Raw genomic sequence first — 13,280 nt, forward strand, 5'->3', positions numbered from 1 at the left:
TGACACAACAACCCATCGAGGTGGGTTAGGCTGAGAAAGGCAGTGAGTGATCCCTAAGGGAAGTTTCTTAATATTCAGTGCTGTGTTGAGTTTTTAATATTTGGTTGGAAGCTGCCCAGAGTGGCTGGGGAAACCCAGCCAGATGGGCAGGATATAAATACATTATTATTATTATTATTATTATTATTATTATTATTATTATTATTATTATTATTATTAGGTCCCACCCAGTGACAGCTCCATAGCTGAATGGGGATTTGAACCCTCGTCCCTCCCAGCTCCTAGTTCAACACTATCACCACTGTAACACACCATAATTACAAGGAAATGACTCTTTCTGCACCCAAATTAAGGTGTTGAAAGGAAGGAGTGGACTTCTGTGCGAAAATACCTAGCGCTCAATTCATTCCTCGTACAGAAAACTTCCACTCAGATTTTGATTTCTATTTCCCCCCCCCCCCATTTCTTAAAATTGCATACTGCCCCTTCTCAGGGCGGTTCACAGCATAAAAATGCAAAAGGAAAACACACAAAATTCATGCGAAAAACAAGAACAACAAGCATAAACCCTTAACCCTGCCTCCCACAAGTAAACCTATTTCAAATTAGCGTATTTTAAATAAACATATTGAAAAGGACATAGAATGTTGAAGAAGAAGGTTTTTGAATGGCACCTAAAGATGTCTAATGAAGGCGCCAGTCGAGCCTCTCTGGGGACAGCCTCCCACAAAGGGGTGCCACCACAGAAAAGGCTCATTCTCAGAGGGACATCTCATGAAGGAGGCCGACGAAGAAGGTCCTCAGAGCAGGGGCGAACGAAGACGTCGTGACACCCGGGGTGGCAAACTGCTATGTACAGCGCATGTGCAGCATCGCTACATACAGTGCATGTGCTGTACGTAGCAACGCCGCACATGCACTTTACATAGCGGTTTGTCGGCGCCGGTGCTCCAGTGCCGTACGGACACTGCCAGGATCCTCCTTTTGCGGCTGTAGCGGTGGCGGAGGAATCCCACCAATGTCCCTACGCCGCTGGAGCAGCGCCGCCGGCAAACTGCTATGTACAGCACATGTGCGTCATTGTTATGTACAGTGCATGTGTGCGACACTGTGCATAGCGGTTTGCCGCCTGCACCGGGATCCTCTGCTCGCAGTTGCAGCCGCAAACAGAGGATTCTTCACATGTGGCTGCAGCAGCGCGATGACTGCTCACACCGCCGCAAGCCCCCATGGGGTGCCTTCTTGTCACCCCCCCCCCCCAGACATGGCACCTGGGGTGCACCACCCATGCACCGCCCCCCCTTGCGACCCCACTGCCTCAGAGGATGATCTCAAGATCTGGGTAGGTTCATATGAGGAGAGGCGGTCCTTGAGGTATTGCAGTCCTCAATGGAACATTTTCCCACCAACAAAAAAAATCTGTCCGTCTTTTGCACCATGCTCTGGTTGGTAGATCTTGGGGTTCTACTACTAAAAATAAAAATATCTGACTAGCCTTGAGGTCTCTCCATTCTGGGTGTAAAGTACAGTCATACCTCGGGTTACAGACGCTTCAGGTTGCATTTTTTTGGGTTACCGACATGCCGAAACCTGGAAGTACCGGAACGAGTTACTTCTGGGTTTCGGCGGTCGCACATGCGCAGAAGTGCTAGGTCACGCTTTGCACATGCGCAGAAGCTCCGAATCGCAACCTGTGTGTGTGCAGACGCGCCACTGAGGGTTGCGAATGTGCCTCCCACACCGATCACATTCGCAACCCGAGTGTCCACTGTATCTCGTGTGCTTGTTCTGTTGAAAATTATTGGTGCTACTGTTGCTCTTATTTTTATTTTGCACAGTTACAGTGGTACCTCGGGTTACGAACTTAATTCATTCTGGAGGTCCGTTCTTAACCCCAAACCATTCTTAACCTGAGGTGCGCTTTCGCTAATGAGGCCTCCCGCTGCCGCCACGCTCCCACCACGTGGTTTCTGTTCTTATCCTGGGGCAAAGTTCTCAACCCAAGGTACTACCAAGTTAGCAGAGTTTGTAACCCAAAGTATTTGTAACCTTAAACGTTTGTAACCCGAGGTACCACTGTATTTTAAAGTGCATTTTAAAATGCCGGTGCGGTCTAGTGGTTAGAGTTTTGGACCAGGACCTGGGAGTGCTGTGTTCAAATCTCCGCTTGGCCATGAAGCTCACTGCGTGTGGCCTCTCAAGGATTAAATAAGGAAAAGCAGAGATATAAATAGAATAAACAAAAAATTGTCCACAGCAGAAGACTATCCACAATTCAGTTCCAGCAAGGAGCCTCTCCTGAGCCGGGGCCCTATCCTGCAGAGCATTGCGGGTGATCCCAACCCGGGAAGAAGGCTGCAACTTCCTAAAATGTCCCTAAGGAAGGGAGTCCAATCCCACGGTGTTGAACCTGGCGCAATCCCTACTCCTTCTTGAGGTCCCATCGCTGCCTCATCCTCAGCAAGGCTTTGCCAGCGATTCTGAGCAATATAAAGCTGTCAGGTGCAATAAAGGATGAAAGTGACGGGCCTTTCCGAGCCATTAGTTGAGAATTATCTATGAAAGTTGAAAGTTGTTCTGCGCCGGGTTGCTGATTGTACACTCAGCATCTCATTTGTTGCCTCTCGTCAGTTCTCGCGCCTCGATCCCAGGAGCTGCGGCTCCGCCAAGTGGGGAAGGGTCTGGAGCCGAATGTGATGCTCACATTGGGAAGGCAGCTCATGCGCCGGAGGATCTGGCCCAAGAGAGAATCATGGAATCGTAGAATTGTAAGGGGCCCCCAAGGGGCATCTAGTCCAATCGGCTCCAATGCAGGAATCACAGGTGCAGATGTTGTATCTGCAGCTGTCGCCAGATGATAGAAAGATAGAATCAAAGAAGCATAGAACTGTAGCGTTGGAAGGGGCCCCCAAGGTGTCAGGAGCTCGTCCTACACTCGAGTAGGACCCTGGAAGAGGCACATGCCCGACTGGCATGTTCCCTCCCTCCTGGTTGATCGTTCAGGAGCTTCAAAAGCTTTCTTCTGCCTGAACATCACAGTGACCGATGCCAACTGACACCGGAACACTTAGGGATCTGCAGAGTCTTTGCAACTTGTGTGACAGACCTCAGCAACTCAGCATTTTGGCTAATCTACTTTATTGACATCTAAACACACACGGAGGAGCACTGCAACATGGCTCCCTCTCTCTCTAGCATCAGACAGCAAAGGGAAAAAACAAAGGACAATAGTCCCACTTCACAGAACACAGTAACACAAACATCCTGTCTCCGTCACTTCCCACTCGGTGGAGTCAAAACATACACCATCATGTGATAGACAACAATCCCATGACTGCAATCATGGAGCAGGAATTCTAACACAAGGGCCATCTAGTCCAACCCCCTGCACTGCAGGAATCACAGCTCAAGAATCCCTGGCAGATAGTCACCCAAACTCCGTTTAAAAACTTCCAACGAAAGGAAGTCCGCTGAGAGGAAGAAGGGTGTCTATGTAAATTAAAGACTTTTCTGGTAATGAGCCAAGAACAAAACTAATTTATCTCTCAGGTAAGTCTGGGCCCTGCTCCTAGGGAGACTGTTTGAAAATGCAGTAAGAACCATGTTCTGTTCACATAAAGAGCAGAATAATAAAATCATAGGTTTGGGACACCAAGGGTGATCTAGCACAACCTCCAGATAAATAATCCCTGACAGATGGCCATCTGTCCTCTGCTTCAAAACCCCAAGGAAGGAGAGTTCCAGGGGAATCATAGAATCACAGAGTTGGAAGAGACCACAAGGGCCATCAAGTCCAACCCCCTGCCAAGCAGGAAACACCATCAGAGCACTCCTGGCATATGGTTGTCAAGCCTCTGCTTAAAGACCTCCAAAGTAGGAGACTCCACCACACTCCTTGGCAGCAAATTCCACTGTCAAACAGCTCTTACTGTCAGGAAGTTCTTCCTCATGTTTAGGTGGAATCTTCTTTCTTGTAGTTTGGATCCATTGCTCCGTGTCCGCTTCTCTGGAGCAGCAGAAAACAACCTTTCTCCCTCCTCTATGTGACATTCTTTTATATATTGGAACATGGCTATCATATCACCCCTTAACTTCCTCTTCTCCAGGCTAAACATGCCCAGCTCCCTTAGCTGTTCCTCATAAGGCATGCTGGATCGCCCTCTTTCGGATTGCTCAGCTGCCCAGTTTGTATCTTCCTTTCTCTGCGTCTGGGCCTGTTTGCAGCTAATTTTCTTTGTGGTTGTTTTCTCCTCTTAGGTTTTCTTTGTTCCATTAGGCAATGGGGGGTATTGTTATGTAGATGAGTTGGAAAGGAGGAGCGCCATCACCTGCCCCACATATTGAAGGGTAGTCCGGTAAAGGATTCCGGGGGGGGGGGATTGCCTTGTCTGAAGCCTATGGAGGTGAGGGCCTAAAGCACGCCCCCTATTGGTGACCCCGGGGGAGTTACCTAGTTGATGTGCATCAGCAGGGCTATCCCTGCTGGTGTTAACCCTTCCCAGACTTCAAGCGGATGGGCTGGAGTCGGATATAGTCGGTTAGGACCAATGCCTAAGCCAATACTGCTCATCACCTGTAACCAATAAGGTTGTGGCCAATTTTAGCCCATTAACCTTAATTATGGTGTCATGTGTCGTTATTTCACTGGTGGGAGGCGGGAACTCTCCACGCAACTCCCTCATCCCTTCCTGCTCAGGCTTGCTTTCCAGCCTTCTAATCATATGGACCTTGGGTGGTGGTTTCCTGAGCTCTGTTTCGGATCATGTTCTGGAGCCAAACTGATTCTCTGCATTGAACCTTGCATGTTGAGACTAGGGCTGCACCTCATAGAATCATAGAATCATAGAGTTGGAAGAGACCACAAGGGCCATCGAGTCCAACCCCCTGCCAAGCAGGAAACACCATCAGAGCACTCCTGACATATGGTTGTCAAGCCTCTGCTTAAAGACCTCCAAAGTAGGAGACTCCACCACACTCCTTGGCAGCAAATTCCACTGTCAAACAGCTCTTACTGTCAGGAAGTTCTTCCTAGTGTTTAGGTGGAATCTTCTTTCTTGTCGTTTGCATCCATTGCTCCGTGTCCACTTCTCTGGAGCAGCAGAAAACAACCTTTCTCCCTCCTCTATGTGACATCCTTTTATATATTGGAACATGGCTATCATATCACCCCTTAACCTCCTCTTCTCCAGGCTAAACATGCCCAGCTCCCTTCCGTTCCTCATAAGGCATCGTTTCCAGGCCTTGGACCATTTTGGTTGCCCTCCTCTGGACACGTTCCAGTTTGTCAGTGTCCTTCTTGAATTGTGGTGCCCAGAACTGGACACAGTACTCCAGGTGAGGTCTGACCAGAGCAGAATACAGTGGCACTATTACTTCCCTTGATCTAGAACCCCAGTCTTCCCTCAAACCCCAGTCTTTTGCATACATTTTTGGGTGAAAGGCTTTTACGACCTCGGACCGAGACCCTTGTCCCTGAGGGCACCCCATGGAGCGTGACAAGGTGTTACAGAGGGAAAGAGAAGAGGTGACCCCCCCGCCCACTTTTGTCAGAAATCCGCAGCCCCCAAGCACTTTCACAGTATAGGATGCACCACTCCGACCCCCAAAGGTTTTCCACCCTGGCCCTAGAGGACAGACCCTGGAAGAGGGCATCCCTGGAAGATCTTACCTGGCCAGGTGTTCTCTAGGACAGGGGGTGGCAAGGTTTTGTTTTTGTTTTTGTTTGTTTTTTAAAATTACAGCCTGCTTTTCACCATGTAGGTCTCAAGCAGCTTACAACAATAAAATATACACAATTTAAAATATGAATGTAACCTCAAAAAAATTAAACTTCAATCATTTAAAATTTAAAAGAAGAAGAAGAGATACCTGTAAAACATCTGAGAAGCCTTCCGGGTGCAAAGGCCTCCTGAAATAAAATGGTTTTGAGCAGGCGCCTGAAACTCAGTAGGGACAGTGCCTGTCTAACTTCTTGTGGGAGGGAGTTCCACAGAACTGGGTCCGTAACATGAAGGCACAACTCTGTATCTCTAGCCCATAGGCAACCACAAACAGTGCCCCCCCTGATTATCTTGGTGACTGACTTGGGCTATACAGGGTATGGCAGTCCTTAAGTAATCCTGAGCCTAAATTATTCAGTTTTCCCACACTAGTACAGGAACATTTAAGCCAGTACTTGGGCGAAGGTGGAGGAAGAAGTTGAGGAAAGAGGCAAGGGCAGCAGCCAGGGGAAATAAAGCAATGAGCTGTGGGAAACACTGAAGTCTCTCTCCATTTTGCCCTGGAAATTCTTCCGGTTGCGGAACCTGATGGCAGAATAGCACGGCTTTTCTCCCATCAGGAGAAACAGAGGCTCAGCACGAGTTGAGGAGACCCGTTGGTGGAACCAATCTCAGTGCCCTGCCTGTGGCGATGCTGGCTTTGCATGGTAAAGGTTTACCTCGCCTGGTCCAGTTCACTCTAGTGGAGATCCCTCCATGGGCCAGAATGTGCACGGCTGCGATTTCCGGTGTCTGTGTCTGCGCAGACATGATTTCGGGTGTCTGAGCATGCGCAGACGCGATTTCCAGCACCACAGAAGCGAGTCCCTGCGTCGTGCCGCACCCATTTAGCGCAGCAGGCGGGGAGTTGCCGAGCGGGCGGCTCAGTTCAGGGGTGGCTTGTGGGCCGGTTAAATGACCCCCATGGGCCACTTGTGGGCCTTAGGTTGCCTATCTCTGCTCTAGGACAAGCCTTTACAAGATTAAAACCTGGCATTCAGTGGAACCCAGAAACATATCGGCTACTAGTGCAGCTATTTTGTCACCGGTCTGCCTTGCTTTCGCCTCAACCCACATGCCCATTTGAAATGCGTTTCTGCAGAAATTGAAATGACATTGATAAGAGTAGTAAGTAAGAAAAAATATGACTGTACCTTGATTCCTACCTGGGTAAAGAAGGGCTCATAAATTTCAACCCCTTTGTCGGATCCTTGGAGCAGCACCTCCTGCCCTCGCCGCCAGCTGTACCGGACAGGTGGGTTGGAATTGGCCACACACCTGAGGAACACCGTCCTCTCATAGTAAAACTGTTCCTTGGCTTCCCCTATGCTCTGGTGGACGGTCACAATTGGGTCGTCCAGATCTGGAAAGGGAAGGAGGAGGAAGCAGGAGGTTAGCAGAGGCATAGGGCTCCCTTGTTTCAAATAATGATAATAATAATAATAATAATAATAATAATAATAATAATAATAATAATAGTTTATTACTTATACCCCGCCCATCAGACTGGGTTTCCCCAGCCACTCTGGGCAGCTTCCAACAAGAGATTAAAAATGCATTAAGACATCAGTCATTAAAAACTTCCCTAAACTGGGCTGCCTTCAGATGTCTCCTAAACGTCAGAGAGATGTCTATTTCCTTGGCATCTGATGGGAGGGCGTTCCACAGGGCAGGCACCACCACCGAGAAGGCCCTCTGCCTGTTTCCCTGTAAATTTGCTTCTTGCAGGGAGGGAACCGCCAGAAGGTCCTCGGCGCTGGACCTCAATACCTGAGCAATGGGGTGGAGACGTTACTTCAGGTATACTGGACCGAGGCCATTTAGGGTTTTAAAGGTCAGCACCAACACTTTGAATTGTGCTCGGAAACGTACTGGGAGCCAATGCAGGTATTTCAAGACCGGTGTTATGTGGTCTCTGCGGCCGCTCCCATTCACCAGTCTAGCTGCAGCGTTCTGGATTAGTTATAGTTTCCGGGTCACCTTCAAAGGTCGCCCCATGTAGAGCGCATTGCAGTAGTCCAAGCAGGAGATAACCAGAGCATGCACCACTCTGGCGAGACAGTCTGCGGGCAGGGAGGGTCTCATCCTGTGCACCAGATGGAGCTGATAGACTTCTAAACAGGGTTATCGCATGTGTCCTCTATAGATGATTCAGGTTGCATCTTAAGGCGAATCTACCACATTAAGCCTTTCCAAACAATGGGGGGAACACAACACAACCGTCTTTCGACTTTTGCACTTTTGCAATGCAGTTCTTGAACCAAGCAATGCTATTGAAATGCATTTATCAGAGGAAATAAAAATGAATATGATTGTGAAAGCAACATATGAAAATGCATCATATGAGAGATAATTGCCCTGCAAAAAGATATGTACAAAACTGTATACAAAACCATGTGAGTATTAAGAGAAATTTGCCACCAAATGCTGATAAATTTCTGTGTTGATTCCTGCAGAAGTCTGGAGAACTGAATTTAAGATTGGGGGGGGGGATGAGAAACCTTATTTTTCACTTATTTATTAACTTTGTTTACCGAGCTTCATCTGAAGTCCTGAGGGCAGTTCACAACAGAAAAATGCAAAAGGAAAATATAAAATATATAACAAATTGTAGTTTGAAGAAGCTCCTGAGAATTCCATTGGAGAAACGCTTGCAGGATTTCAGCTCCGGGGCTTCCTTGGGCGAGCAAATGTCTGCTCAGCAAACTCAAAGCTGTGTCTCTCTGCCCAGTCACTGAGGTGCAAGACTTACTCCTAAGTAATCATATATAGGATCGAGCTGCAAACCTGAGCATAGTGATGCCCAGGGCAATGAGCTTCACGACCTTTTCCTGCCTCACGGCCTTCGGATTCTGTACCTTTTGCCGGGAGTGTAATCTAAAGCCTTGCTTCCAGCAAATGTCCCTACAGAGGGTTGTAACTCTCTCCCGGCTGCAGCAATTAAGATCCAATTCAGGGACCGAAAATATAGTTCAGCTGCCTCATTAATTTCCATGCTACCTTTCGGAGTCGAGTTTCCTTTGGCCTCTCTGCAGACAGGCCAGCCTTCTTATTGCAATGCCACTTTCAATATCCATCCAAGGTAGATACCCAAATCGTATCGCCGTCGAAAGAAGATTGGCCGAAATATTATTATGCCCCCCCCCCCTTTGTGTTTAATTCAGCATAGGAGGCAGGATTGGACCCAGGGCTGGATTTAGGTTTGATGAGGCCCTAAGCTCCTGAAGGTAACGGGGCCCTTGATATGTCCAGCTGTCCTTTTTCAACAACAAATTGTCGCTGTTTTGTGTGTGGAATATATACTATATGGTCATTGATGGACCTCATAGGTGTCTAAAGCCATTTGCACATAACAAAATATGTATTTTATCAAAGTTATTGTTGAATTACATCCAGTTTTTCCCCCTTAAAACTTTTTTGGGGACTTCACAAGAGAGTGGGACCCTAAGATTTTCTTGTTTAAAGGTAAAGGTACCCCATAACCATTAAGTCCAGTCACGGACGACTCTGGGGTTGCGGCGCTCATCTCGCTCTATCGGCCGAAGGAGCCGGCGTTTGTCTGCAGACAGTTTTTCCAGGTCATGTGGCCAGCATGACTAAGCCACTTCTGGCGAAACCAGAGCAATGCACAGAAACACCATTTACCTTCCCGCCGAAGTGGTACCTATTTATCTACTTGCACTTGACGTGCTTTCGAACTGTAAGGTGGGCAGGGGTATATAGCTTATACGTAAATCCTGCACTGGTCGGACCACTGTTGGGAATAGGGGATCTTATTTAACAAATGGCTAACTCTTGTGTGTACTTGACACACTAAGGACATGAGGACATGAAAAGAGCCTACTGGATCATGCCACTGACCTCTCTAGTCCAGCATCTTGTTCTCACAGCAACCAGCCACATTCCCATGGGAAATCCACAAACAGAATTCAAGTGCAAGAGCAACTCTCCCCTCCTGCTGTTTCCATCAGCTGTGATTCAGAAGCATGGCAATGGATGCACATCCCAGCCGTTGTGGCTGGTAGCCAGCGCAGTCTTTAGCATATGCGCCGCCGGGGTGCAACGATCCGCCCAGCGCCCCCAAATTTAGTTTAGCCCCCAAATTAACTGAGAATGACAAGCGCTGTTGTTGACTCATCTGACAAGTGCCACCATTGTGAATAACAAGCGTCACCACTGGCGCGGCGCGTCTTTGATAAACGAGCGCACAAAGTCGAAAGTCCTTTAGTGAAACAGCAGGTATACATTTCGGTAATACCGAAGAATATATGTATTTTGTTTTTTCTAGTTTGATCAAAATTATTTATTATTTCATAACAGATAGATAGTTAAGAGCTTAGGCGGCTTCAGCGCCTGGCGCCCCCCAGAAATTGGCGCCCGCGTGCCCCGCAACCCTTGCACCCCTGGGTAAAGACGGCCCTGCTGGTAGCCACTGGTAGTCATCTCCTCAGTGAATTTATCCAATCCTCTTATAAAGCCATCTAAATTGGTGGCCATCATTTCCTCCTGTGGCAGGGAGTTCCACAGCTTAACTCCGAAGAAGAACTTCGTTTTAGCTCTCCTGAACCTTCCAATGTTAGGCTTCCTTGGATGTTACGAGAGGGGAAGGAAAACTTTTCTCTACGCGCTTTCATAGAATCACAAAATGGTAGAGTTGGAAGGGAACCCGAGGGTCATTTAGTCCAGCCCCCTTGCAATGCAGGAATCTCAGCATCCAGGACAGATGGCCATCCACCCTCTGCTTAAAAACCTCCAAGGAAGGTTTGTAAACTTTATTTTAGTTTAAAACTGGGGCAATTCTTCCTCGTTTCAAAGTGGGGAATCCTTCTTCCACGGTAACTAGTTCTGAACTTGGAGCATCCTTGCAGTGAGGGATCATTAGCGGAGGCTGAAGGACAAGAAGTGATTGGCAGGTGTTTGGGGTTGGGTTTTTTGTTTTTTGTTTTGCTTTTAATGAGCCTTTGCCTCGCCTCATATAACCAATGGCAGGCCAGCCCCGGGGGACTTTAAATCAGGAAGGCCTGCTACAATGGGTATCTTTGCAATGTTCATTTAATTAAAGTGTGGTTAATTTTTTAACAGAGCTACATCCATTATTAGTCACGCATGTTAGCAGTAAGATTTTTCTTTCTGGAAACACATCCCTGAGACCTATTTTTTCCCCTCCCGCAAAGGCTGGTGGCACTGCAATTAGCTCAATAAAACATATTAATTAGTTCTTTTCCAAATGGAGACAAAATGCAAATGAGCTCTCCAGCCCATTAATTTGTAACTAAAAAAAAAAAAATCTACTGTGAGCTTGTTCTGGTGCAGTTTGCTTCCGCTGGACTTCAAGCAAGCTGAATCTCTAGTCCGATATAGACTCCATGCGTAGCTTTGTGCAATTGGTTATCTGAAATATCAATCTCCCATTTCAAAATCAGAGATGATAAAAAAGATAATAGTTGATTCTCATTAAAAAAAACAGTCGGTAGCTTGTAATTCTCATTTGTTTACAGGTGATGTGTTCATTTTTTAGATAAAAAAAAAATCAGTTATACTTTCCTCATGTTAGCTCAGCATTGTGCAGAGCTATATCATAGAATTGCCATTAGAAGGGACCCATAGGGTCATCCAGACCAACCCTTTGCCATCAGTTTGGGTGTTCAGAGAGTGAAGAAATGTTTGAAATGTGCAAAGTCCTACTTCACATCTCCTGGGGCAGGTGCTCAGAATGGAAAGAGACCAGCAGGTTCTTTCAGTTTCTCCCTTTTCTGGTGGTAAGTTCAGTTCTTAATATTTCCAGGTAAGTTTGCCTTATTATTTTTTAATCCCCTTAAATATGCACCAGCATTAGAGTGTGACTTTGTCCTAAAATGCACTTCTTCTTTTTTTGCTAAGGATTTCCCCAATTTAAGGCATTTTTGTACATTTGCTTCACCGACACCTGAATTTATTTCTTTATTTTGAAGACATTGCACTGCACAGTTCGGAGAAGTGAACGTTGCGAAGGATGCACCTAGGCTGGCAAGCAGTTGCAAGAAGAGGGCTGGTTCCTGGAGAAATGTTAAACCAGGCAATCCCCTTCAGAGACTGGGCTGGGTTTGCAATCAGCAGTTCCTGCTACCTCCCTCGCTGCAAGGGAGCACAAATCTCAGGTGTTGCTCTGCCCAGAATGTGGGTGGGGGAACATATAAGATAATAATATTGGCTTTTCAGGAAAATGCCTCTCTGTGCTTGGGGGTGAACAAGGGAGAGAGAGAGAGAGAGAGAGAGAGAGAGAGAGAGAGAGAGAGAGAGAGAGACTCATCTCTGTATTACAACCTTTTTTTTATTTGTTATGGTGGTAATTGGTTCTCTGAGGAGCAAGAGGCTGGGAGCCAGAGATGTTGCGGATCATTGTGAATCAAGATGCCAGCAGCTGCTCTCCTTTCCTGCCTCTGCTCTCCCTCCAACATCATGCAAGACCCTCAGAGACCCTGGAGAGGAAGAGAGTTCCTTTGTAGTCCCAGATCTAGACTCTGCACTGTGCTTAAGAACTTTAAAGATAAAGGGACCCCAGACCACTAGGTCCGGTCACGGATGACTCTGGGGTTGCGGCGCTCATCTCACTTTATTGGCCTAGGGGGCCGGCGTACAGCTTCCGAGTCATGTGGCCAGCATGACCAAGCCCCTTCTGGCGAACCAGAGCAGCGCACGGAAACGCCGTTTACCTTCCCGCCAGAGTGGTACCTATTTATCTACTTGCACTTTGACATGCTTTCGAACTGGCAGGTTGGCAGGAGCAGGGACCGAGCAACGGGAGCTCACCCTGTCATGGGGTTTTGAACCGCCGACTTTCTGATCGGCAAGCCCTAGGCTCTGTGGTTTAACCCACAGCGCCACCTGCATCCCTCTTAAGAACTTTACTTATCTGTTTACAGTGTGTTACGGAAGTTATGGGGGGGGGCACATGTTTAAAGTTGTTAAATGTTACAAATATTATGCATAAAGGTATCATTTTGACTTGACAGCTCAGGGAAGTTACCTAGCTTTAAAAATCATATAAGATCAACTCCTTTGCCAGTTTCCTTCAAACCACCGCCAATTTGCTTCATTGGCCAAGGACTTGGAAACCACTCAGCCCCCACCATAATCCCTCAAGCGAGAGGTCACATACTCACAGGAAGGTACTCGTAGGTGTCAATTGCTGGGCAAAGGCACTTGCCCAGGTGGCAGACTATGCAAACCAAAGTTCTGTTGTCCCTTTGCAGTAGGTGCTTCGAATGTACTTCCCAATACATATCCTGTATCTGCCTGTTGCCCCAACACATTCCTCCTATTTTAATCATGTATAAAGATAAAGGGATTCCTGACCATTAGGTCCAGTCCTGACCGACTGGGGTTGCGGTGCTCATATTGCTTTATTGGCCGAGGGAGCCGGTGTACAGTTTCCGGGTCATGTGGCCAGCATGACAAAGTTCTGGCAAACCAGAGCAGTGCATGGAAACACTGTTTACCTTCCCGCCGGAGCGGTGCCTATTTATCAACTTTCACTACTTG

The 13,280-nt window shown here is 47.4% G+C and overlaps 1 protein-coding gene across 2 annotated transcripts in view; it reads right to left on the reverse strand.

The window, feature by feature from the left end:
• Positions 1-13,280, reverse strand: part of MDGA2 (MAM domain containing glycosylphosphatidylinositol anchor 2) — a 413,027-nt gene that overhangs the window by 168,106 nt on the left and 231,641 nt on the right. Inside the window, exon 4 of one of the 2 annotated variants that reach the window (XM_082229872.1) lies at positions 6,926-7,122. In XM_082229872.1, the coding sequence (XP_082085998.1) occupies positions 6,926-7,122 (197 nt within the window). Of the gene's footprint in view, positions 1-6,913; positions 7,123-13,280 lie in introns of both variants that reach the window. The other variant, XM_082229871.1, reaches the window with a different exon arrangement.

Source organism: Podarcis vaucheri (genome assembly GCF_965113315.1).
Source record: "Podarcis vaucheri genome assembly, chromosome: 1".
Classification (NCBI taxonomy): Eukaryota; Metazoa; Chordata; class Lepidosauria; order Squamata; family Lacertidae; genus Podarcis; species Podarcis vaucheri.